This window comes from Carassius gibelio, chromosome A13, assembly GCF_023724105.1.
Source record: "Carassius gibelio isolate Cgi1373 ecotype wild population from Czech Republic chromosome A13, carGib1.2-hapl.c, whole genome shotgun sequence".
Taxonomy (NCBI): domain Eukaryota; kingdom Metazoa; phylum Chordata; class Actinopteri; order Cypriniformes; family Cyprinidae; genus Carassius; species Carassius gibelio.
Genome location: NC_068383.1, coordinates 17,432,614 through 17,456,273, shown reverse-complemented (window position 1 = coordinate 17,456,273; position 23,660 = coordinate 17,432,614). Strand labels below are relative to the sequence as shown.

The 23,660-nt window shown below is 39.4% G+C and overlaps 1 protein-coding gene across 8 annotated transcripts in view; it reads right to left on the bottom strand.

Annotated features, from left to right (window-relative positions):
- LOC128026353 (transmembrane protein KIAA1109 homolog) overlaps positions 1–23,660 on the bottom strand; it is a 60,383-nt gene that overhangs the window by 4,595 nt on the left and 32,128 nt on the right. Inside the window, exons 38-80 of one of the 8 annotated variants that reach the window (XM_052613396.1) lie at positions 23,290–23,440; positions 23,024–23,176; positions 22,453–22,693; positions 21,902–22,047; positions 21,600–21,825; positions 20,918–21,082; positions 20,603–20,766; positions 20,338–20,513; positions 19,070–19,785; positions 18,357–18,602; positions 18,187–18,280; positions 17,456–17,506; positions 16,165–16,371; positions 15,843–16,072; positions 15,513–15,742; positions 15,278–15,383; positions 14,949–15,046; positions 14,663–14,848; positions 14,364–14,532; positions 14,048–14,259; positions 13,650–13,848; positions 13,516–13,575; positions 13,084–13,310; positions 12,659–12,877; positions 11,370–11,500; positions 11,134–11,257; positions 10,936–11,051; positions 10,765–10,834; positions 10,113–10,160; positions 8,282–8,514; positions 7,996–8,199; positions 7,064–7,244; positions 6,519–6,702; positions 5,177–5,338; positions 4,924–5,063; positions 4,644–4,842; positions 4,300–4,503; positions 4,014–4,187; positions 3,396–3,533; positions 1,759–1,971; positions 1,523–1,673; positions 1,261–1,418; positions 42–231 (exon numbers count right to left, since the gene is read on the bottom strand). In XM_052613396.1, the coding sequence (XP_052469356.1) occupies positions 42–231; positions 1,261–1,418; positions 1,523–1,673; positions 1,759–1,971; positions 3,396–3,533; positions 4,014–4,187; positions 4,300–4,503; positions 4,644–4,842; positions 4,924–5,063; positions 5,177–5,338; positions 6,519–6,702; positions 7,064–7,244; positions 7,996–8,199; positions 8,282–8,514; positions 10,113–10,160; positions 10,765–10,834; positions 10,936–11,051; positions 11,134–11,257; positions 11,370–11,500; positions 12,659–12,877; positions 13,084–13,310; positions 13,516–13,575; positions 13,650–13,848; positions 14,048–14,259; positions 14,364–14,532; positions 14,663–14,848; positions 14,949–15,046; positions 15,278–15,383; positions 15,513–15,742; positions 15,843–16,072; positions 16,165–16,371; positions 17,456–17,506; positions 18,187–18,280; positions 18,357–18,602; positions 19,070–19,785; positions 20,338–20,513; positions 20,603–20,766; positions 20,918–21,082; positions 21,600–21,825; positions 21,902–22,047; positions 22,453–22,693; positions 23,024–23,176; positions 23,290–23,440 (7,692 nt within the window). The remainder of the gene's footprint in view (positions 1–41; positions 232–1,260; positions 1,419–1,522; positions 1,674–1,758; positions 1,972–3,395; positions 3,534–4,013; positions 4,188–4,299; positions 4,504–4,643; positions 4,843–4,923; positions 5,064–5,176; positions 5,339–6,518; positions 6,703–7,063; positions 7,245–7,995; positions 8,200–8,281; positions 8,515–10,112; positions 10,161–10,764; positions 10,835–10,935; positions 11,052–11,133; positions 11,258–11,369; positions 11,501–12,658; positions 12,878–13,083; positions 13,311–13,515; positions 13,576–13,649; positions 13,849–14,047; positions 14,260–14,363; positions 14,533–14,662; positions 14,849–14,948; positions 15,047–15,277; positions 15,384–15,512; positions 15,743–15,842; positions 16,073–16,164; positions 16,372–17,455; positions 17,507–18,186; positions 18,281–18,356; positions 18,603–19,069; positions 19,786–20,337; positions 20,514–20,602; positions 20,767–20,917; positions 21,083–21,599; positions 21,826–21,901; positions 22,048–22,452; positions 22,694–23,023; positions 23,177–23,289; positions 23,441–23,660) is intronic. The other 7 variants (XM_052613399.1, XM_052613402.1, XM_052613404.1 and 4 more) reach the window with 7 other exon arrangements.

The window sequence follows — 23,660 nt, the reverse complement described above, 5'->3', positions numbered from 1 at the left end:
TCTTTTACATAATTTTCACTAATATGATTGGCAGTTCTTACCTTTTCTCAGATAAACTAGCCTCGGCCGTGCAGAGGTTCACCTTCCACTCGTCCTGGAGTTGCAGGTCAGCGTTACTGAAGATGCCCATCAATATGCTGGAGCCCATGTAGTCCAGCCGGGCCTCTGTGGAGCCCATGGTGATCTGGATCTTATGACTGGGCTGCTGATTAGGATGTTCTGAAATATGGGCTAGAAGAACAACCAGTTATGAGTCACTAAAGAGGAAGACAAGACACCAGGGCTGTGTGAATTTGTTGAAGCAGGGAAAATACATTTTGGTCCAAAAAATAACAAAAACGATGACTTTATTCAGCATTGTCTTCTCTTCCGGTCTGTTGTGAGTGCGTTCACAACGCTGGACCAAAAAGTATTTTCGATGCTTCAAAGTATTATAACTGACCCTCTGATGTCACATGGACTACTTTGATGATGTTTTTCTTACCTTTCTGGACATGGACAGTAGACCGTACACACACTTTCAATGGAGGGACTAAGAGCTCTCGGACTAAATCTAAAATATCTTAAACTGTGTTCCGAAGATGAACGGAGGTCTCACGGGTTTGGAACAACATGAGGGTGGGTCATAAATGACATAATTTTAATATTTGGGTGAACTAACCCTTTAAGTAAGAGGAAGAGTTTAAGCAGACTAAATGATTAGAGAAGTCCTGCATATGTTGTTTAGACATTTATGGGGTCAAAAAAGAAATATGTATAGAGTAGACGACTTATTCACAATAAACATTTAGAAAATGTAGGTTTTTTTTTTTTTTTTTTTTTACACACATTACCCATATACATGTTAACATAAACAACGTATGCTATTACCATAAATGCCCAGAAATTCACCTATAGAAAGTAATACTTAAATGATGTGAATACATATGAATTAAATTAAACTAAAATATTATATTAATATTATACCATATTATTATTTAACTTTAAACCATTTTATGGCCCAAGGGGGAACACCATTTAAAAGAACATAATTTACTAAATATTCAAAATCAGTTGATTCAGTCGTTATCAATATTAACTTTTTATAAAGTTACCTCAAACTAGGTGGATATTTTGTGGTGGTGAATGGAATAATTAAAGTCTTTAATTAGCCACTGTAAGTGGTTTAACGCTTTAACATTATGAAATTAAAAACAAAAATCACATTTAGATGGAACACCTCTCACACAACAATAAATAAATGAATAAAAGCATACTTACAGACCATCTTGAGTGTGTTGACGTCAATGTTGCCACCAACCACTCCTCCTTTGGAATCAAGTTTGGAGCGGCCCAGCCCAATAGACATGCTGATCTCACGATCTCTGTTACTGCCCACTGACAGACGGCCCTGACTCTTCAACCCACTCGTTGTCCAACTGTCAAAACACACACATGCATAAACAGACATCAGATATATATCAGATACATGAAGAGCGTCAACAACTGTACAAATCAAATAGTTCCAATAGGACTCTCGTACGTATTGTTGCCCATGACGTTGCTCATGTTCATCTGGACATTAAGCTGTTTAAGGTTTATGGCGAACACCACCAGCGTCTCCCATGGCGAACCCTGCTGTGCTGCTGCTTTTCCGTTCCGGAATGACGGGGTGGAGGTCTTGGTAACAGAGTCTGTAGAAACAAACAGTATTTCATTTCGGAAGAAAACCGGAGTAGCACATCATGAATAGAGCTCCAGAAGCATGTATATGCATACCTCTGCGCGGTGCCGAGGAGTCGGATACGCTGCGGGATCGTCCAATGGCAGGTGATTTTAGGTGGCCGTGGCTTGGTGTGGCATCGGTGATGACGGAGGAGGGGTATTGAGTGGACTGGCCGTCCCATGTCCTCCAGTACGCTTTACGGCTGGATTCAGGAGACAAGTGCTGCGCGATGCTCTCCACAGAGTCTGGTGTGGCAGGACCGGAGGCTACAACACAAATACAGCAGTTACTCTCAACACTTTCCAGCATTCGACTGAAGATGTAAGATATCTGGAAACAGGTGAGCAGGAATATATTACTGTTCAAAAGTTTGGATTAGAGTGGCCTTTTATTGTGGCCAGCCTAAGGCACACTTGTGCAATAATCATGCCGTCTAATCAGCATCTTGATATGCCTCACCTGTGAGGTGGATGGATTATCTTGGCAAAGGAGAAGTGCTCACGAACACAGATTTAGACAGATTTGTGAACAATATTTGAGAGAAACAGGACTTGTGTGTACATAGAAAAAGTCTTAGAACTTTGAGTTCAGCTCATGAAAAATGGGGGCAAAAATAAAAGTGTTGCGTTTATAATTTTGTTCAGTGCAAATCTGGTCATCATAAAAAGTCATTCATATCTCGTCACAAGACTTGGATTATATGACTTGATTCATATGGATTCATTTAATTAGGCCTTTATGACCTTTTTGGTTATTTAAATTTTTTGCTTACCTCACCTTTCAACAGAGAGCCAGAAACCTCTCAGCGTTCATAAAAAATATCTTAATTTGAGTTTAAAAGAAAAACCGAAGTCTTATAGGATTGGAATGGCATGAGGATAAGTAAATGATAATTTTTATATTTAGGTGATCTATCACTTTAAACCTTAACACTTTAATATGAGCGCCACTGAGTGGTGTCTGTACTTCACGGTCAGAGAGCACCTGTCCATCAAAAGCTCACTATCCAATCAGAGTATATCACTGTTAAGCCCGCCCCCCACGAGAGGTTTGTGTCAAAACACCAAACAAAAAACTGCAAAGCATAAGCGAAATCTGTGGCAATGCATTCAGAATCCACGATTAGCGAAAATGAATCTTTGAAAAACATTAACAAAGAATGAAGCATATTTGAAGAACCTGTTAAATTTGAGTTAATTTTTATCAGAAGTTTTTCTTCTTTTTGTAATGGCATATTTTTGATAGTTTCTGAAAAAGTTACGTTCAGTTTTATAAAGTTTCGTTCATTATTACTGAAGCAAATGTAATTCCACAGCAGTGCATGAGATAGCCTTCATATCTCTGCCTTCATATGACTGATGAGATATTGTTTTCTTTTGACTATTTATGACACCAATATTGGACTTCAGAAATGGAAGTGTGCTCAATACCGAAAAAAAAAACTGTATTGGGATAGCCACACTTCAGTAGCACAACATTTTCAACCATGATGATAAGGTATATAAAATACATGCAAAATATTTAAAGAGATATTTATTACTCAATAATACTTTACAATGCTATTGCTTTTGTAACTGCATTGCTGGCCAATCAAATGCTACTTTTGTGAAGCATCTCTGCATTGTAAGCATCACTTTCACCGATTCCACACTTCCGAACAGTTATTGAAATGAGAGAATGCATGGATAACCTGGTAAGTTAATGGTCTGGTCTCCTAGAAACAATCTCCTGGCAATGCTTCTGCGGTACCAAGCTCGTGGAAATGCAAGAATCTCACTCAGACGTCTCATGTCGTACTTGAAGGATGCAGAACCGATATCACACACCGCTAGAAAAAAATGTGCCATTAATTAATTATTGAGACAACTGAAAGATTCCCTGTTTTGCATTTTATTATTAAACAAAAACTACCGTTCAAAAGTTTTGGTTTTTTTCTTATGCTCACCTTTTTTTTAAGTATTAAAAAAAAAAAACAGTAATATTGTAAAATATTATGACAATTTAATGTTTCTTTTGTGAACATTTCTTATTATTATCAATGTTGATATGACAAAGTGACAAAGTCTAAAGAACAGCATTTTTTATCGACATATTAATCTTTTTAACATTATAAATGTTTTATTGTCACTTTTGATGAATTTAAAGCATCCTTGCTTCAAAAAAATGATCTTACCGACCCCTAACTTTTGAATGGTAGTGTAACACTATAGCATTCAAGCACAATGCTAAAGTATGAGACATATGGAAACAGCTTTAGTAAGGTGAGAGATCAGACATCCTCAAGGACACTTCATTTTGAATTCCTTACCTGAGATGTTGATCAGAGTTGTGTCCATCTTCCCGCCCTTGCTGGCAATGAAAGTATCAATAAATGCTGGACATCCTGCCCGTCTCATCCGGGAAAGACTGACTTTTACAAACTCCAAGTTGATGGAGAGAGAGTCTTTCCTGCCCGTCACTGAAGAGGCCTCCTCGTCAGCTCCTAAACAAACCAAAGTCATCTCCAGAGTCTTACAATGTTCTTTACAGTAAGTTGATATTAGATATAAACTGTCATAATATTTTTGAGTACTGTCTATGCATGGGGCTCTTACCCAGAGGTCCTGGTCCAGGTGGGAGGCCAGTAACTGCAGACTTCTGTTTGCCAGCTCCATAAGGATGAAACACATACAGTGAAAAATCTGACATACAGGCGGTGAAACTCAGACCTGATGAGTTTATGGGTGGGCCTGTGAGATCTGATTGGCTGCTGTGGTGGCGACTCCGGCCTAGAGGACTGCCTAATCCTGTGGATGGCCCTGAGGGATGGAAGAAGTTTCAGCGGTTACCATTAAATGAATACGAACTAAAAGAAATACCACTTACTGACCGCAACATTTCGAATGGTAGTTTATTTTAAAATGACATAAGAGAGATTTTCAGTACAGTACATTCATACCTTTGCTTCCAGGCACTCGGTTGGCATTGTGTACCGATGGAGGTGTGGAGGAAGGAGTCTGAGGGCCCTCAGGCGGACAGGTGGGGGCGGTGGGCTCAAGCTCACCCCTATTGGAGGAGAAAACCAGGTCCAGAGAGGGAAGCTTCAGCATGCACTCTACTCGAGACATGGGCAGACAGCTGAACCGGATTTGAGATGGCTGAGAAACAAACACAATGAAATTATCCAGCCACTCTGAGAAAGTTACTATTGAATTTTGCTTGTAGGAACGTGGGTCTACCTGCACCCTGACATAAACCACCACATCCACAGGGAAGGAGGAGTACGGAGACGCAGCAGAAGACACAAGAGACACCTGAGACTCCTCCAGAGGCTCCACGGAATCGAAATGACCTACATCCTCCTCGGGAACATTCAGGGCTACACAAACACACATTACTATAAGCATAAAGTATACACAAACACCTCACAGAATTGTGTTTTGTTATTTTAATATACTAAGTGAAAAATGTTAACTTGGAAAGCGCACTGACTTGTGTAGTTTCTGTCGACTGGTGTGATAGGAATGGTTTCCAGCGCTTTCTCCAAGAAGTCCAGCAGACAAGGACTGATGACCATTTCCTCTGGCAGTGTCTGCAGAGCTACCCATGCATACAGCTTGGCCATCTTCACCCCCACACTTGCCTTACCTTTAGCTGTTCGTGCAAACACACAAACACACACAAAGTTGAAAACAATCCTTTTCTTTTGACAAATGATCATGCATTGAAAGCAAAAGATTCCTGCTTAGGATGCAATCGAAAGGCATCTAATGCACCTCTAGCATGCATGCAGTATGCATGATGTACAATAGCACAGCCAAACCCCCCAGAAATTGTTTAACAAGCATAAGGTGCAATGAAATGTCATAGAAAAAATGCATTAAATGAATAGTAGTGTCCAGAACTATTTATAGTTTGCAGTTTAAATCCACTTATATCATACGGAAAAGAGAATTTCAAATTTTGTGTTTCAAAGAAACAACACATAGCAGAGTAAAATTTTGTTCATTTTTCAGTGAACTACTCCATGAAACTATTACTGAGATTCTGAGTGATATGCATTTAATTACATTTATTCATTTAGGAGATTTTATCCAAAGCTACTTACTGATATTTGATATACAATATTGTATTTTATGCATTATTTATTATTGTTCAAAAGTCTGGGGTTGGTAAGAATTTTTTTATTACAGATTTCTATTTCAAATAAACTCTTCGCTCTTTTACCTTCTATTCATCAAAGAATCCTAGAAAAAAAGTAACCATTCTAATGAAAAATCTGAGCAGCACGACAGCTTTCAAAATCAATGAGAAGAAACGTTTCTTGAGCATCCAATCAGAATATTAGAAAGATTTCAGAAGGATCATGTGACACTAAAAAGAGTGATGACTGCTGAAAATTTAACTTTGCATCACAGGAATTAAATAATCTTTCAAATATTTTTAAATAGAAAACATTTTAAATTATAATATTTAACAATATTGGTATCTTTTTACTTTCTTTTTCACCAACCAACCCTTAACTTTCAAAAAGTAGTGTATATTCTTTTCAAGTTTGAACTGGTGTCAGCAAGATTCATGTAAATGGTAAAATGACAAACAGAAAAAAAAAAACAATATTATTATAAAAACAACTCCTAATGGAAGCTTGTCTTAACCCAAGCACATCAGCAACTCAGCAGTAAACACACGAAACCATAGCAGCAAAAAGATCCTGCAGAGGCAACTGTGAACACTAATCCTAGATAGCCATGCGCTACAGGAGCTCAGAGCTGTGGGCTGAGCACATGCAGGAAGCCAGCGGAAGATGACGAGACAGGAAAAGAGTGTGTACCTGAAGGGAGGGGAGGGGGAGGGGGGGAGAGGAGTGTGTTAGTCTTGCCAGGGCCTGAGGCTGGTGGTGTGGGTACGTCTCTCATACCATACAGCTTGGACTCTTTGGAAAGGGTTCTGGGAAGCGAGGATCCACGAGAGGCATTTGGTGACTCCGTCTTCAGCATTTTAGAATTGTAATGTAGCTGTAAAGAGACCGAGAGGAAAGATGACTGCCACAGTTAACTAATCATGAAAAGAGTGAATCAATGAATTCATTTGGGTTTGTACTGTAACTTGTTTTTTCTAGGTTGAACATTATAAACTATCAGACATGCCAGTTGCATGAATGCAAGTACAAATCAAATGCATTTAAATAGGTCTATAGACCTATGAGTGTTTTGGGGGTGGGTTTTTACACATCAAAAGCAGTGCTGATATGACATTATCTTAAATTCAAAAAATCTCAAAATGTAAGTCTCAGATGAACAAAAAAACCTGTCTTTACTTGAACCACAAAAAAATACAATTAGTTGTGCCAAGCATGTCAAAAGAGCCACAGCAGACCTTGACATCCACTCCAGGGATGTAGAAGACCGTGGTCTCAATGTCACTGCTCTTGCTCTGCAGAGAAGTGGGCACTCGCTTGGCGTTCTGCAGATGGGAGCTGGAGGCAAAACTGTGCTGCTGTTTTCGCTTCTTAGGAGGAGATTCCTGATCCAGACTCCTCGAACTCCGCTCACAACTCCTAAACAACAGAATGAGAGGGAGAAGGACATTTTACAGGAACACTGCAGCCCTGATCAAAATTTCTACATCTGTTGTTTGGGATTATGTTTTTTTTTATTTTTAAAGACCAAAACACAGAAAATATTTTTTTAGTACTTCCGCTTCCATCGTTGTGAAGTCAGTGGGGTTTTTGGTAAAATGGTTGAAATAAGGTCTTTGGCTAATACAAGTAGAAGATATTCTAAATGTTTTGTTCTATGTCCTAAAATAGACCAGTATCAGTTATGATTTTTTTTATGCATTTACTTGTCTTGAAAAACTGGACTAAATGAGGCCGTTATGTTATCACACCAAACAGGAAAACTCATCTAATCACTAGTCTGATTTTACAGCCTCATTCTGTTCATAATCATGCTTAAGCACACCATTCTAACTCAAACGTTCAGGAAAACTTTCAAACTCATAAAGAGCTGCCGGAAGCTTAATAGTGGCATTGTTATAGTCATGAGACCATAGTATAGTTTGACTTTTTACTTCTGACGATTGTATTTAGGCTTCCAAATTCTGAAAAGTTGTGTTCAGTTGCAAAGAATCTATCATAAATGAACACAATGTGCAAGAATCATTAACGTTTGAGCTTCTTTTCTGTAGTAATCCAAAAGCCAATGGAAAAATCCTGTTGGGTTTTGTCAAGGAAACCAGGGTGATGCTAACTCATGACTGCAGTGCTCTGTTAACTGAAGTCAACATGAGACAGTGTGTCTCTTCACCTTCTCACTGTGAGATCTTCATGCTCGGGCTGTTGGGTGCTGGGGTACAGCACACACTTGCCGCTGTCGATCTCAACGCGCACGTCCAGCTCAAAGTCAATGTTCCGCTCGGTGGGCGGGGCTAATCCTCCACACTGAGGGGGCGTGGCCGGCCAGCGCTCACTGAATAATGCAGACAGTGCAGATGACTTTCTCTGAGAGCCCCTGAGAAACAAACAAAGACTGTCAGTTTAGTGAGTGTAACTGTGTTTGTGGAGTGTTTACGTGTGCTGTGTGTTTGGCGCACCCTGGTCTTCGATAAGAGTTGTGCTGTCTGTCCCTCTCAAACTCCTCATCTTTGTCCGATTCCTCTGAAGAAGTCGAGGAGAGGTCATCACCGCGGGTGTCATCAGGCTGGAAGGGAATGGTTGGTGAAAAGTCTGCGGGTGTGCCAGGGGCACTGAACACTGAGCATGATGGGTAATGGGCAGGATCATCAATGGCGACAGACAACAGGTCCAACTCTGTCTCCTCCGGGAACTTCAACAATCAGTGAAAGCCAACCGTCAGAAAATCTGTCTATGCATCTATCCATATATTCATCCATTTATCTCTCCTAAAGGACTCATGATTCTTCGCCCTACATGACTGCATCTTACAAAAACATATCCAGGTCACAAGTCACCACAAAATCAAAACAAAAAAGGGAACAAAAGCAGCATATTTTAACATCCATGATATTAGTGACTTAAAATTCATCATTATTTAATCCAGTATGAGATGATTACCGTATTTTCTGGACTATAAGACGCACTTTTTTTTCATAGTTTGGCTGGTCCTGCGACTTATATTCAGGTGTGACTTATTTCTCAAAATTAATTTGACATGCACCGAGAGAAATTAACCAAGAAAAATTAACCAATAGGGCTGTAGACGGTAATGTTTTCTCTTGGTTCTAAATAAATGTGACTTATAGTCCAGTGCGACTTATATGTTTTTTACTTTAAAATTTTTTGTTAATGTTATGATGCTTAAATACACTTATAGCATTTAAAACATAGCGTTTAAATTAATTTTTTTTAGGTAAATTCTATTTTTTGTAAGCAAAATCTTACAGAATTTTAACAATCAGATATTTATCAGCCATCAAAATAATTAATGTTTATTAGTATTGAACGGAATTTGAATATTGATGCATCACTGTCATCATGTATCTGGAGATTTAACTCTTGTAATTACCATTACATTCAATGAGGATTCTTATTGCCACAATTCTTACTTAATTACTTAATGTACTTAAAAATACTGTTCCAATGCAAATAAATAAACAAAGCATTTACATTATTGAAGTAAAATGTGATTTCTATTTTGTGATTTTGTGGTGAAATATAACCCTGGCATGGCTTAAAGCTCAACAGACACTAAGCTATTATTTTGGGTCTATTTGATTGGTTCTCATCAGGATTGCAACTAAAATAGAAGTCCTTCTATCCAACTGTCTAATGTTTACAAATGATGTCCTCAACTGGGCGTCTGCTGAGATCGCAGAGTGGAAGATTGCCGTAATATTTCCACCGGACACTTACTTGAACGTTAGTTTATCTTATCCATCCATCATTCTATTGCTCTGTTGATGTACTCAAAACCTAAACTGAACTTTTTTTTTGACTCACTGCCAATTCAAACTGTATCTGTTGGCTGATAGCTTATAACCAGTTGGCACTTTTAAGAAAGATTTCCTTTTCCCAATTCATGCTTTCCACTAAGACCCAGCAGAGGAGAGAGGGATGAGAAAAGAAAAAGATGAAGAGATGGACAGATGACAAGTCATCATGAGCAACGCAAATGACAAAGATCCAGACATGCTGAAGAAAGAAGAGTTGATTAGTTAAACAAGCACAGCACAAGAGCAGACTTACAAATGGAGCGAGAGTGTGTTAGTGAATGTGTGCATAGAAGGATGAAAAGAAAATAACACCATTCTTCAGCCTGAGATCCAAAAAGGCTGATCATTTCTGATTGGATTTGGAACAGCAGATTTAGATTTAGATTTAGTGATTTCACACCACAATGTGATTTCATGCACGGAGATTCAGAGGTGATTTTAAGATTTGATATGGCCCGTTTTTCTCCGGTACCTTAAAAACTGAGTCGGCTGGACTTGGGATTGGATTTGGGGATTCCATCTTAAACACAAACAGATTTACTGAGCTATACAGTACATGAACAAATGTGTCCAGCAAAATACGTGGATACCATATATATGGCGTTCTTTAAGAGTGAAGCACTTGCAGGTGAAACCATAAAACTAATGAGTGTGTGTATATATGTGTGTGTGTGTGTGCATTTGTCCAAGTACACTGCTGTTCAAAATTTGGGGTCAGTAAGATTTTTTAATAAAAATGACAGTAAAAACAGTTAATATTGCTGTTCAAGAAACATTATCAAATGTTGGAAACAGTTGTGCGGTTTAATATTTTTGTATAAACACTGATAATATTTGTGATAATCTTTGATGAATATAAAGTTGAAAAAAAGCATGTATTTGAAATAATCTTTTGTAATATATTAAATGTCACTTATGATCAATTTAATGCATCCTTTCTCAACTGAAACCTCATTAAACAAAAAATCTTTCTGACCCCAATTTCTTGAATGCTAATGTAAAAAATGAAAGCTTTATTTAACTTTACAACTTCACTGACACATAAACAATGAACATGAAGATGGAACACTAGAATGAACAAATAGACAGACTCAGTTACACACAGATGTATGCATGCACACTACCGTGTCGATGTTGAAGGTAACTCTTGGTGCTGGAGATGCTGCATCCACTTTAATGTCTGGCATGTCATCCCTTTAGTGAGACCAAAAAATTAAAAAATCAATGGATGTGTAACGGACATGCACTAACCCATCTGTGAATACATGTGAGTGCGTGTGTGTGTGTGTGTGTACCTGGGTCTATCCGACCTCTTCAGTGGTGGTCTGCCTGTTGTTGAAATGCTCTTTGACCTGCTGTTGTTGTAGCTTGGCTTGTAGCCTAAACCCCATTTATCTTTCAAAGACGCTGCCTAAATGGAGCACAAACTCAATTTATGCAACATTCAATTTCCACCACGCTTACAATGTAGTGAACTGAATCCAGTCTCTCACCCGCATGCTGGAGCGCCGCAGTTTCTTGCGCACATCCCGACGGATATCATTGACAGCGACAGATTCTAAATGTTGATAGCGCTGGATTTCCTGGTTTATGGTGCCTTCACTTGCTCCCAGTTTCCTTAGAGAGAGAGAGAGAGAGAGAGAGAGAAATCAAGAATTATAGGGATTTCTGTCAGGCAGAAAACAGCAGATTGAGGTATACTAATTATTAAACGTCAGGTTGAGATTACTTGAGATCGTCAATGACTTTGGCTTGCTCGTTGAGTTCTCTAATATCCACCAAGCGCTTGGAGAACTTGCGTCCACGAGCGTCGATGATTTGATTGCTCATGACCGCCTGTCTGCGCAGGTCAACAGATTCCTGTAAGAAGAACATTAGTCAAAATAATACTCTTAAGATACGAGACACACTTAGGGGTGGGCGGAATAACAAAATCTGATCTTTTCTTATCATGGTTTGAATAATTCAAAATTATTATTTTGTGCGTGCAAGTAACTCTTCTTCTTCTTATTTTTTATATATATATATACACATTAACACTGCCATTAAAAAATTTGGACTTGAGAATATTTTTTTATGCTTCTGAAAGAAGACTCAAGGCTTCAAGTTTTTTTTTTACTAAAAATACAGTACAGACGGTATTGGGAAATTTTATTATAATTAAAAAAATCAGTTTTCTTTTATGTAATTTATTCCTGTAATGGAAAAGCTGAATTTCTAATCCAGTCTTCAGTGTCACAAGATTCTTCAGAAATCATTCTAATATACCAGAAAACATTTCTTATTATCATTACACTTGACTTGTGTTGGGCTGCTTAATATTTTTGTGGAAACTTTCAGGATTCTTTGATGGAAAGACACCTCAAGTGAACCGCATTTATTTGATTTTTTTCACTATGTAGATGTCTGTACTGCCACTTTTTATTAATTCTGCTGAATTAAAGAATTAATTTCTCAAAAAAATAAAATAAATAAATAAATAAAATAACACCAGTGTATATTTAGCAGCGAATTCAATTATTTCAATAAAAATCTATAATTTTTTTGTTGTTGTTAATTTTATAATAAAAATAATCAAGTTAATTTTAAAACACACATATTTCAACAGTTCATTCCGCCCAGCCCTAGGTACAGTCATGCATAAAGATTTCAAAATCACACTGACTGCTGAACAGTCAAAAAAAGTGTGGATCTTTACAACAAGTCAGACAAAGACAAATCATGACACCACCCCAAAAAACTGATTTCTGAACACAGCTTGTCCATGAGAAATGCATCCTTTGGAAACGGGAAATAAGATGTCACCGGCCACTCATTTCTCATGGAGAGGCATCAGACAAGACTAAAAAGCAGCAGCAGGAAACTCGCTCAACATATTTCAGTACTAGGCAGAATTCAAGAAGGTTCTGAGCGATCTTAAAAGCAACTTCCACCCTGAGAGCATGAACAAGATGGAGAGAAAGGATGAGACAGAAACAGAAAGGACTGAAAATAAAACGGGAGCTCTGAAGTACATACACAGCCCCAGGACAGGGGTCTGGGATGTCTAGTTCGTTCTGCATTGGCTGTGGACGACAGGCGAACACTTCTCGACTTTAGCCGAGTGATTGTGGATGATGGAGAAATATTACGACACTCAGAAGGTGAGAGGGGAGGGGGGCTGGGGCTAATGCCAAGTATGCTGTTCACCAGCCGCCTCCTGAATGAAAGTCTGGGACTGAGATCCCCTTCAGGACACTGCAAACATGAACCGGTTTAAAACAAACACAAACACACACACAGAGTACACAGACGTCTAGAACAACTACAAAGGCACTTCACATTTCCTGCTCTCAACATAAAAATGACATTAATATAAATGCACAAAAAAACAAGAACCCAAAGAAGCAGACAATGTAAATGAATCACTTTACACTGATATTTATTTGCAAATGAGCTCTGACCATGTGTACGGGGGGAGACATGCCGTCACTCTCGTCCTCGTCTGATAGGTTGGCCATGTTGACGGAGTTGAAGTCTGTGATGTCATCATTGTCTTCTTCCCCAGTCAGAGAGGTGAGGGTGTTACCCAGAGCATTCAGGCGCTTGCCGATGTTGGGATCCATGTGCACATCGATGCCACACATCTTCCACAAGACATTCAGCGTCCACGTTCCTGCACTGCTGCTCTCTGGAGCATCGGAAGATTTCGTTCAACCATGAAGTCAGGATGCAATCAAAATAATCGTCATTTTTTATTCTCGGCCTACATATTCAGCTTTGCCTTTATCTAAAAATATATTCAAATAGAAAACAGTTCTTTTGAATATTATTACTACTGTCTGTTTTTACGGTGTTTTTGATCAAATAAATGCAAAGCCATTTCAAACACACACCTGCAGAGGCCTGGCCTGTCGTTCTGGAGCAAACCTCATACGTGCCATCAGGGACAACACCTGGAAAATCCGGGAAGTGTTATGGGGTCAAAAACAGAGACAATTGTTACGCTTTGACATTAATTGTTACTCACAAGCATTCATGACCAAGTCGCCTCTGATCTCAGGTTTCCAATCATCCCAAGTTGTCTCAAACCCCTCAGCAAATCGAATGCAAAAGTTCTTGAAATGGCCTTTGCTGACCAGAGATTCAGAGGAGCAGGCTGTGATTAATGTACTCTCGATGGTTAACACCAGTGCTGAGCCAGTGTCAAGATCAATACTGTGATTGGCCTGTGTACAGCAGAAAGAAGGGACAGACATTTAACATCAATCAACCTGACCCACAGAAATGGAAAGATTGTGAACAATATACGAAGGGTGAAAAACAAGCGGACAGAATTGCATACAGTTAAAGGCCTGTGCACACCAATCTAATGAATCTAAACTTTAAAATGAATAGGAAATAGATTGTGTAGCAGTGAGGGTCCACCTGTGTGGTGCTGGTGATCGGGAGGCAGATGCCCAGGTCATTGACAGTGAGCTGCAGGAAGAGAGTGCTGAAGGCCTGGACGCTGGTCTGCTGTATGGCTGGCAGTTTGTCTACCACCTCTTTGGTGGCCATATGAATGTCCGAGTTGAGAGCCAAGCGCTGTTCCTTCCAGTTATCATAGGCAGCCTTATAGTTCAGCCAGAACAAAACAGCTACAACAGACATACAAATACACAATTACAAACCAAAAAATAAAAAATAAAAAAATCCACCAATGGATACACATGAAAAAACTAAACGCTAGGTGTAGACTGACCTCTGTCAAATGCTACTGGCTGAGCAAAAACGATAGGACGGTTGAGTGTGATCAGGACAGCCTCTTTGTCAGAGCTGCTACTGATCTCCTCCTGCAGAGCATTGCGCAAACCGATTCGAGTCCGGAAATACGCCACCTGGTGGAAATCTGACCCAGCCTCCTCGTACACCTGAAAGAGACAGTGTCATATGACAGCAGTGAACAACTGATAGTGTGCACAACCTTCCCATTCATCAACAAGAAAGTATAATGACAGTATTGAATACCAGCATTGTTTCCGTTTCTGTGACTGTAGCTACCTGATGTTTGACGATTTGCCCCAAAGCCAAGTTGAGATCCACTTGACATTTCCCAAAAAGCTTCAGGTAGTTACTTCCTGTGGGAGTAGTCTTGCACTGAACCCGATTGGACAGTTCAAGCTCAATCCAGCCCGTCTCAAAGCGCACCGCCCTCATAGAAGGAGTGGTAGCTGTCATTTGAATCCCCTACAACAACAACAACAACAACAACAAAATCACATTGAAGTCTAAAAGGTCTGCAAGTTTGGCCAAAATAAATAAACGCACAAATTAAGGAAATACAAACCTTAAATGTCAGATTAATAGAATAAAGCAGGATTTTAGGTTTGTCACCATCTGTTGACACATCATGTTCATTCCACAGTGGGATTGGCTGTTCCCCTCCTACACAAACAAACACATGTCACGCAGCTGCTGTCAAATCAAGCAAAGTCAAGTAAATAAAAAAAAAATTATAGCAAAACAAAACAAGGCAAATAAATACATTTTAAAAACAATGTACTTTTTTTAATGAAAAAAATAACATTTAAAATAAAAATAAACAAAACAAAAACAAATAAAGATATAAACAGTTGAAAGAGTCATCTATTTATGCTATCGGTTCTTCACACGTACCTGACACCTTCTGGATGACCTCATTGACCTCCTTCATGAAGACCTTCTGAAGGAAGACTAGATGGTTGAGCAAATCTGTGGTCAAGTTGTGTTCGAAAGATCCAATCTAAAAATGACATACAATGATTTATATTGTATTTCAACTGAATCCATCCATCTGCTGGAACAAACTTGATAATCTAATAATCAAGCACAGCATTTAGTACAATCTCTCATTGCTACATCAACGGCCCACCTCAGCTACACAGCGCAAGTAGTTTCCCTGAAGATAGCTGCTGTATCCTGGGGCCCAGGCGGTGTCGCTGTGCCCCTCGTGCTCCTGTATGATGTACTGTCCTGACATGGTGACAGGAGGCAGTGACAGGCTGGCAGAGGGCGGCATGGCCGACACATCCACAGGGGAAACCTTCGACTGGAAGCACAGCTTATGATTGGGTAGTTCAAAAGTGAACCGTGTCTGAGCACCTGTGAGAGGGAGACACCAAAGCATTAACCATTTGTAATTGTTGCATCTGTTGCACCCTGAGAAGTAAATAAACCAATGTACAAATGGAATTGTGGGTACCTGTCATGCCATGGCTCTTCATGCGACCCATCTTGTATTCAGCTTTGAGAGAGGGCAACAGGGCTGCACCAATAGTGATCCCATCCAGCATAGCACTGAATTTCAACACTATTGGCTTCTTCTCCAGTCCTTCGGGCAGCTGAGGAAACTCATTGGCCTCCACTGGAGTTTGATTGACACTCACTTCAGAGGGCTGTGGAGTAGGTGTGTCTTCACGGCTGGGCGGCGGGCTGATTTAAACAGAACTGAATTTTATATCGGCAACAAAAGAAAAAGAATAATTTAGACACATATGAAAAGAAAGTGCAGAGGTTTGCCTCACATGTTGGAAGGCTGACGGATGAGGTCTGAAATCTGTTTGGAGAGCTGGTGGGAGCTGCGGACCATCATGCTGTGCAGCGTCGCAGGGTGCTGCGGGATGTTGATGAAGATTGCGCCCACTTTTAATACGGCGGCGTTATTGGTCTTCAGCCCACGCTGTGCGCTATATAAAGCCTGGGACTTTGCGATGTTACATTTCACCACCGTCCTAACACACAAATACACACAGATAAAACTTAATACAAACACTCATTTTGAAATCGCAGCCTGGATGTAATATTGAGCAGTAACACGGAACAATGTCTCTGAAATATGAACAGACAGATACTGGCAGAATGTGAAAAAGTGAAAATGTCCATGTGACTGGAAACAAGGGAATTACAAGGAGATCTAGATGTATTAATAGAAAAAATGAAAAAGAGAGTTTCAAACCCTGATGGTGTGACGATGGACTGTACTCCACACAATACTGGAGAACGCTTGCCAAAATGACAAGATGCATTCAGATTACTTGATGGATACTGCAATTTCCAAAAGTCAGAGTGCACCGGGAAACTAGATTGTGTTTAGGTACCAAAATGCTGCAATGAGCGCCTTTGAGGAGGAACTAATCATTGGATCTGACAACTTTTGCCAGGTTAGAAAGCATCAAGTATTTAAAAGATATTCAGAGTTTTGTATGAGGCACATAATATCGCATAAACTTAATAACCACTAGCAGAACTTTACAATCTAATTTCGGTTCGGAGTTATGAGTCTATGAAATACTCCCTACTTATTACTTTTGGAAGAACAGTGGAGAAAAAAAAAGCCTTCACATATTTTCTGTTCTTAAAGACTACTTTGTCATTAAATAATTTTTTTCCATGCCAGATTTGACTGATTTCAGATCAAGCTTCATTTAAACGTAGGAATGTATAAAAGCAAAATTTAAATTAGTGAGATGGTCTCTTCCCGTCTAAAGATGCATTAGTGAAAGACTGCGTGACTGCCATTTTTTTCCTTTCTAGTACTGGAAAGCCCTGTAAAATAATGCATAAATGACGTAAATATGACAGTAAAATTAGTGCCAAGAGGATGTTATGAATCCACTAACCACTGCTGAGACACTATATAATGCTGTGAATCTTTATGAGAGGGATTTGGAGCAGTAGAGCATCTGAATTAGTAAGAGTGAACAGTATATAGCATATATTTGACATATGGAAGGGACTGCAACATACAAATATTATGAAGATGTTATGAATGGTCATGGAGGATTGGACAAGGTTACTAAGGAAACTCAGACATACAGGAACTCCTGCTTGGTTGTGCTGGTAGGTGAGGTTGGAAAATCCTCTAGTCTGCCAGTGAGAGAGGCAGGAAAAGCAACAATAAGATGAGAGATAGAGAGAAGAGAGGAGAGGAGAGAGCAGGAAGGTAGAAGAGGGAAAGTTATCCACAGAGAAAACATTTCAAAACTGTCATATAAGCCATGATAAATCTGTACTCTTAAAAATATATTTGTGGATAGAGACCGCCAGAAAAAAAACAGAACCAAGAATAACTTTAAAATATGATAATAATATATTAAAATAGAGAAGTTATTTTTAATTGTAATAATATTTCACAGTACTACTGTTTTTACTTTTTTTTTTTTATCAAATAAATTAAAATAAATGAAAGAGACCTTTCAAAACTTTTTTAAAAATCTGCAAACTTTAGAATCGTAGTGTAGGGATATGAAATTTTTGCATTGTAGTTCATGTGATTGTTTACTGCGTATGCTGATATGTCAGAGTCAGACCGATCAAATAAACCGATCAAAATATTAAGGCACCATGGAGACAAAGTGTCTAAACTCTTCAGGAAACCAACCTACCAACGGTTTACAGTGTTTTGAAAGTTTGAAAAGTGGGATTGGATGTATTTAAAAAAAAAAAAAAAAAGAGCGAGAAATTAGAAACTTCAGTGTAAATGGATTTATATAAAAGTGGACGCTGATATGTGGTAGATAGTGCCTGGTGTTAAATGAGTTACTGACTGTATGTCTGGTGTGATTCCTTCCAGAAGCACAATGTTCACACATCCAATATGAGCCGAGGCACAGGTCTCAGTCATTTTCTGATGGAGAATATCTGCATCAAAAGAACGGAATTTATAGGATAAGGTGTTTTAAATGTTACATTTATTTAAAAATGCTGTTTGATTTACCCTTCATTTTCTCCTTTAGAGTAAAACTGCCATGTATTTTCTTAAGCTCCGCCTCCATGGTCAGTCCTCCAATGTCTGCTTCCAGATGCGTGCGGTTCACCATGCCAACGCCAAACACGATCAGCGTCACATGCTGGGGCTCAGAGCTTACCAAGCTCCGCCTACGACCCAGTCTACTTGGGGGCGTCTCGCCTTCAGATTCAAACACCACATGACACGGAGGATCTGCAGGGCTCCGCCCACCCTCTAAAGAGCAAGTGAACAGGTACATTGGGCCAAAAGCAGTGAATATTACCACTGGACATTGAACAATATTTTTGCAATTGAGTCTCATTACCACAATGAGTTTAATTACCATAATGTTCAAAACAATAATGTATTAAAAATACTTTACAAGTATTGGTGCAATAACCTATTGTAGTGACTTTGTTGTAATGATATACTTTAATATTAATAACAGATTTTAAACCATAGTAAAGTACTGAAAATCAAATAAAAATCATTTTTGAGAATAATGTAAAATTGAAATCAAAAGAAAGATATCTGGACAAATTAATCAATCATCACAAATTTTCCCTTAAATAATGTTGCAATGCAAAACAATAATAAAAAAAAGCTTTATTTTCTGATTATATTTGTAATATATTTTCATATTATTTCCCTTTTTTGTAATATTTCAAATTACTAGACAAACACGGGGCAAGACATCCTACCTGAGAGGGCATTATCCTGGTTCTTCTCCAGGATGCCTGTGGGGTCTGATATGAGCGAGTAGAAATTAAGAAGTTTGTACATGTTCTGCCAGCACTCAGCCGACGGCTCGCTTTGCTCTGACACTGTGATGGAGTCCGAGTCATCCATCTGAATGGTCATGTGGTCTGCCACGTCTCGTGAACCTTTCCGAGATACTTTAGACGTCCTTCGTTCCGAGCGACCCAGTGTCCCCCTTCCACGAGGCTCTCGATTCCTAGTCAGCGTGTCTAGGCCCGGGCCGACCACGGTGCGCTTGCCCTTCTGAGTGCCCAGTCGAGCAGCTCCATTCAGGCTCCCACGAGAACTACGGCTGAAATCAGAAGAGCGGAATTCCCGATACGGCCGTGCCTTGGTGGGCGTTGGGGAAGAGGAGCCGGCAGTGTAGCGGTTGAGCTTGATGTCAGTCTGCGTGGCTTTGATGTCATCGATCATCGTGCTGAACTGGTGAATGAGGCGGACCAGGGCCATATCCACGTGCTGGCGAATTGCTTGGCAAGCAAGGGTAAAATGGCAGTGCACACTGGCCTGGGGTCTCCGACTCAGCTCATGGAAAGAGAGTGCGCTGGCAGAGGGAGGGGTTGACATGCACTTCTCCAGGATGACCGCGTTCAAACTGAATGTCTCAATCATCAGAGCAGGCTTGAAATCAAGAGGAGGGAGGTTCACCATTCCCTGCCTGAACACAAAAACATAACATCTTACAGTTTTAAATGCTTGAGTACTCCGTAAATAAATTTGCCAAATTTCTATATATAAATTCTATATATATACAAATATTCATTTAATTAAGTAATGAGGAAAAAAAACATCACAGTCAATCAGAGTTCTTTTTGTATTATTTATATATACTACTACAGAATTTATTCCGATTTGGATTTAACTTTTATTTTAATATTTTTGTTCATCCATTTATTTTGTTTTCTTTTGTCGTTTTCATTGGTTTTAGTTTTTTTTATACTTCTATTCAGCTTTGGCCAAGGCAACAAAAGTTTAAATTGTTGTTAATTATTTTTTTAATGCTTAAATATTATTTTAGCTTTACATCAGTAGGCAAAAATGATTTGTAGTTAATAACCACACTGCACTCATTTAATTATTGTGTACTTCCGAGTACATCCTTACATAAAACTTGCAAAAAAAAAAAAAAATCTAATAAAATCAATAAAGTACTCCTTCTAGAATATCTCTAGACAGGTAAACAAAAGCTACCTTGGCAAATCTGTGTTACCTGTGTGCTCGTTTGTTCTTCCTTTCTTTGCTGGTGTCAGAGTCGACAATGTCTGCTCTCAGACACTCAAGAGTTCCACTGAAGGACAGGTGCTCCCCAAAATACATCTTGTAACTGAGTGGAGGAGCATCCTGGGGCTGGATACCAATGTGACTCAACAAAGGCTTGAAAACAACCTGTACAGACAATCCCATGACAGGCACACAAACACAATAAGAGTGGGGCTATAACAAATGCATGGTCATAAATAAATGATAACACACACCTGTGCGTCGGCCAGCTGCACCGCTGCAGGGCAGAGATTCGTCTCATCTTGATCAAGCAGGTCATCCTGACTCGTGCTGTGCTGGGAGTGTGTGTCCAGTGAATTCTGATCACTGGACAGTACAGTGTTAAAATCTGATGCAGAAGGAATGGTGGGGAGGACTCCTGAAAACAAAGAGTTTAAGAGTTAGTGAAGGTTTTCAGCGCAAATGAACACATTCTAATCACGGTTAAATAATTCTCTAATTACAGCTACATGGACAGATACAGCTGCATGTTTATACAGTATTTATCTGTCAATACACTAATCGCTTACCTCCGGTCTGCAGGCTGTTGTGTTGAGAGCGGTTAAGAGGTGAGTCCTGGACGTTACCGCCTGTGCGGTTGCCAACAGCATTTGACATCCAGTTGTAGAAGCTGACGGAGAATGGCTCCGACAGAAGAGGATGCTCTGTTAACACATCTGCACCCACACTATTGCCTAAAACAACAGACATTTCAAAATGAACTAGATTTTTACTTTTCATGCAGAAAATGAGAGTTGTGCTTTCTGTGCAGAAGTCACTATGATGCTCTGTTCTGGGGGATGTTAGCACAACGCTCAAGACTTTATTCAAGTCAAGTCATATTCTGTCAAGAGATATAGCTCAGGGAGCCTCCTGCAGTGCAAGTCTGACATTATCTGTATTATATTGGTTATTTGGTGATAGCACTGTTACTGTACAATAAAACTAAGTATTAAAAACATTGTTTTTGTTAAAAGAAATAAAGCTGAAATAAAACATTACACAATCAAACTATTAGACAAACTAAAAAATAAACAATTAAAAAAACTATATGAAATAAATTTAAGTTGAAAATTCCATTTAAAATTTGTTAAGCCTAAATTCGCTTGTAGGAATTAATTTGGTTGAAAATTCGTTTTTTACAGTTCACATTTTCCCTCATCTAATATTAGATTGCAAAAGCAATAAACTCTGAAAGAAAAAATCCTGTACCTGTACGTGTCAGGGAGCTGCTCTTGGCTGCCATTTGTTCGTTTGCTCGAAGGGGCGTGGCTTCCAGGAGGTTGTGCAGACTGTGGATGCTTCCTGTTAGGTAGCTTAGCAACGACTCTTTTCTAGGACTGTGATTGGACTGCAGCCCTGTCCGACTGACATGAGCGGGAGAATCAACTGCTGTATCTCCACTCGTGTAGCTCAGGGACTGGTAAGGGTGGGATCCCTAAAAAAAAAAAAAAGCATTCAGCTTGCAGATTTATTGCACACTTTCAATTCTAACAAAAGAGATCCACACAAACCTTGATCTTGTGGGCAGATTCGTTGTGTGTGTGTGATTTGGACAGTTTTCTCATGATCTCGACTCCAGTCACAGGGGCAGAGTTACCAGTAGGAGCAGGACGACTACATACTTCCTCTAAAAGCATCGTATGTTCACTTACAATACCTAAAAATGCACATGAACAGAACAAAACAGATAAACCTCCCAAAAAACACCTTCAATCTGCTGTGTTAAAGTGGTAGTTCACCCAAAAATCATCATTTAGTCACCTTAAAGTTGTTCCAAACCTGTAATTCTTTCTTCTTCTTCACCAAAGAAGATATTTTGAAAAATGTTGATAACCAAACAGTTTCTGGTAGCCACTGACTTCCACAGTGTGGAAAAAAACACTATGCAAGTCAATGGCAACAAGCAACTCTCTGGGTACCAACATTCATCAAAATATCTTCTTTTGTGTTCAGAAGAAAGAAATTCATACAGGTTTGGAACAACTTCAGGAGGAGTGAACGATGATAGTATTTTCATTTCATTGAACTATCCCTTAAAGTAAAAGGTACATAAGACAACAACCTGCATCAAACTCAAACTCGGCTCCATCAGCGCTGGTGTCACTCTGCAAGGCAGCGCCACAGTCTGGTCCCTGAGTCTGATCAGGCTCGATGGGGTCCTGCTCTTTGGGCTTTGGAAGCTGATTGGGTCGTGGCAAACCAACCGCCTTAAAGCCCTGTGTGACAACAATGAACTTCATCCACTGACGAGCAAGCGCCACCAAACCTTTCCTCAGGGTGACCAGAGCAGGTAGTCCATCATTCTGAAAGATAAAGATGAATAAGTAATAAAAGATTAGCAAAGGATAACCAATGAAAGAATGTAAAATTTGCTAAATAAATTATTATCCCGCAGTTACCACATGCTTTATTGTAATGCATTGTTACTTTTATCTTGTTAAAAAACAGGCCAGGATGTCATTGCTAGAACAATCCGGAAGAACATGGTCAAGTAATTTCAGACTTTACAGTGGCCAATGAACCTAAAAGCCTTGGAATGAGCATCAACAAATCAAGAACTCAACAACGCAGTAGCATAAAAGAATGTACTGTAATACATGTGCAACCGTGTGTTCTGCAAACATGGTACTTACCATGGTGGCCTCTTCAATAATGCTGTAATTCGCTTGCTGCAGGTAACGATGTAGAATATTACACAGTAAGCAGGACGGGTTCTCGTGAAGATACCGGGCTCGCTTTGTAACGCGGTTATACTTGCTGCGAAATGGAAAGTGAATACTCTTTTTCTGTTGGGATAAAGCACGAATACATGTGACATTAGGCCAGTTAAATTAGGTCCACAGTTCTGCTGAGTAACATTGCAAGTCTAGGGATATCTAGCGATATTAACAAGTCTGACCTCCAGGGCCTCAGTCATTATGCAGCCCATGACTGCACACACACGCAGTGTGGCCTCCATGTCCAGTTTCTGCAGGGAGGATTTCAGCTCATCAATTGGAACCAACCATGCACCGACTGCAGGGGTCGCAGTACTCAACAGATTCAACTGCCTGCAGACACATTCAACAACATAGACCTCATTAGCCATACAAACACTGATCCATGATTCCCTTTGAACCGAATCGAAGACTTTGCAGACAAGCATACACAATATACATTCCCTGAAAATAACTATTTAAATATATATCCTAAAACAATGTAATATTTTGTATACATTTTATTCATAGTCATCAAATTCATTAATTATATCTGCCATAGGTCACTCTGCTT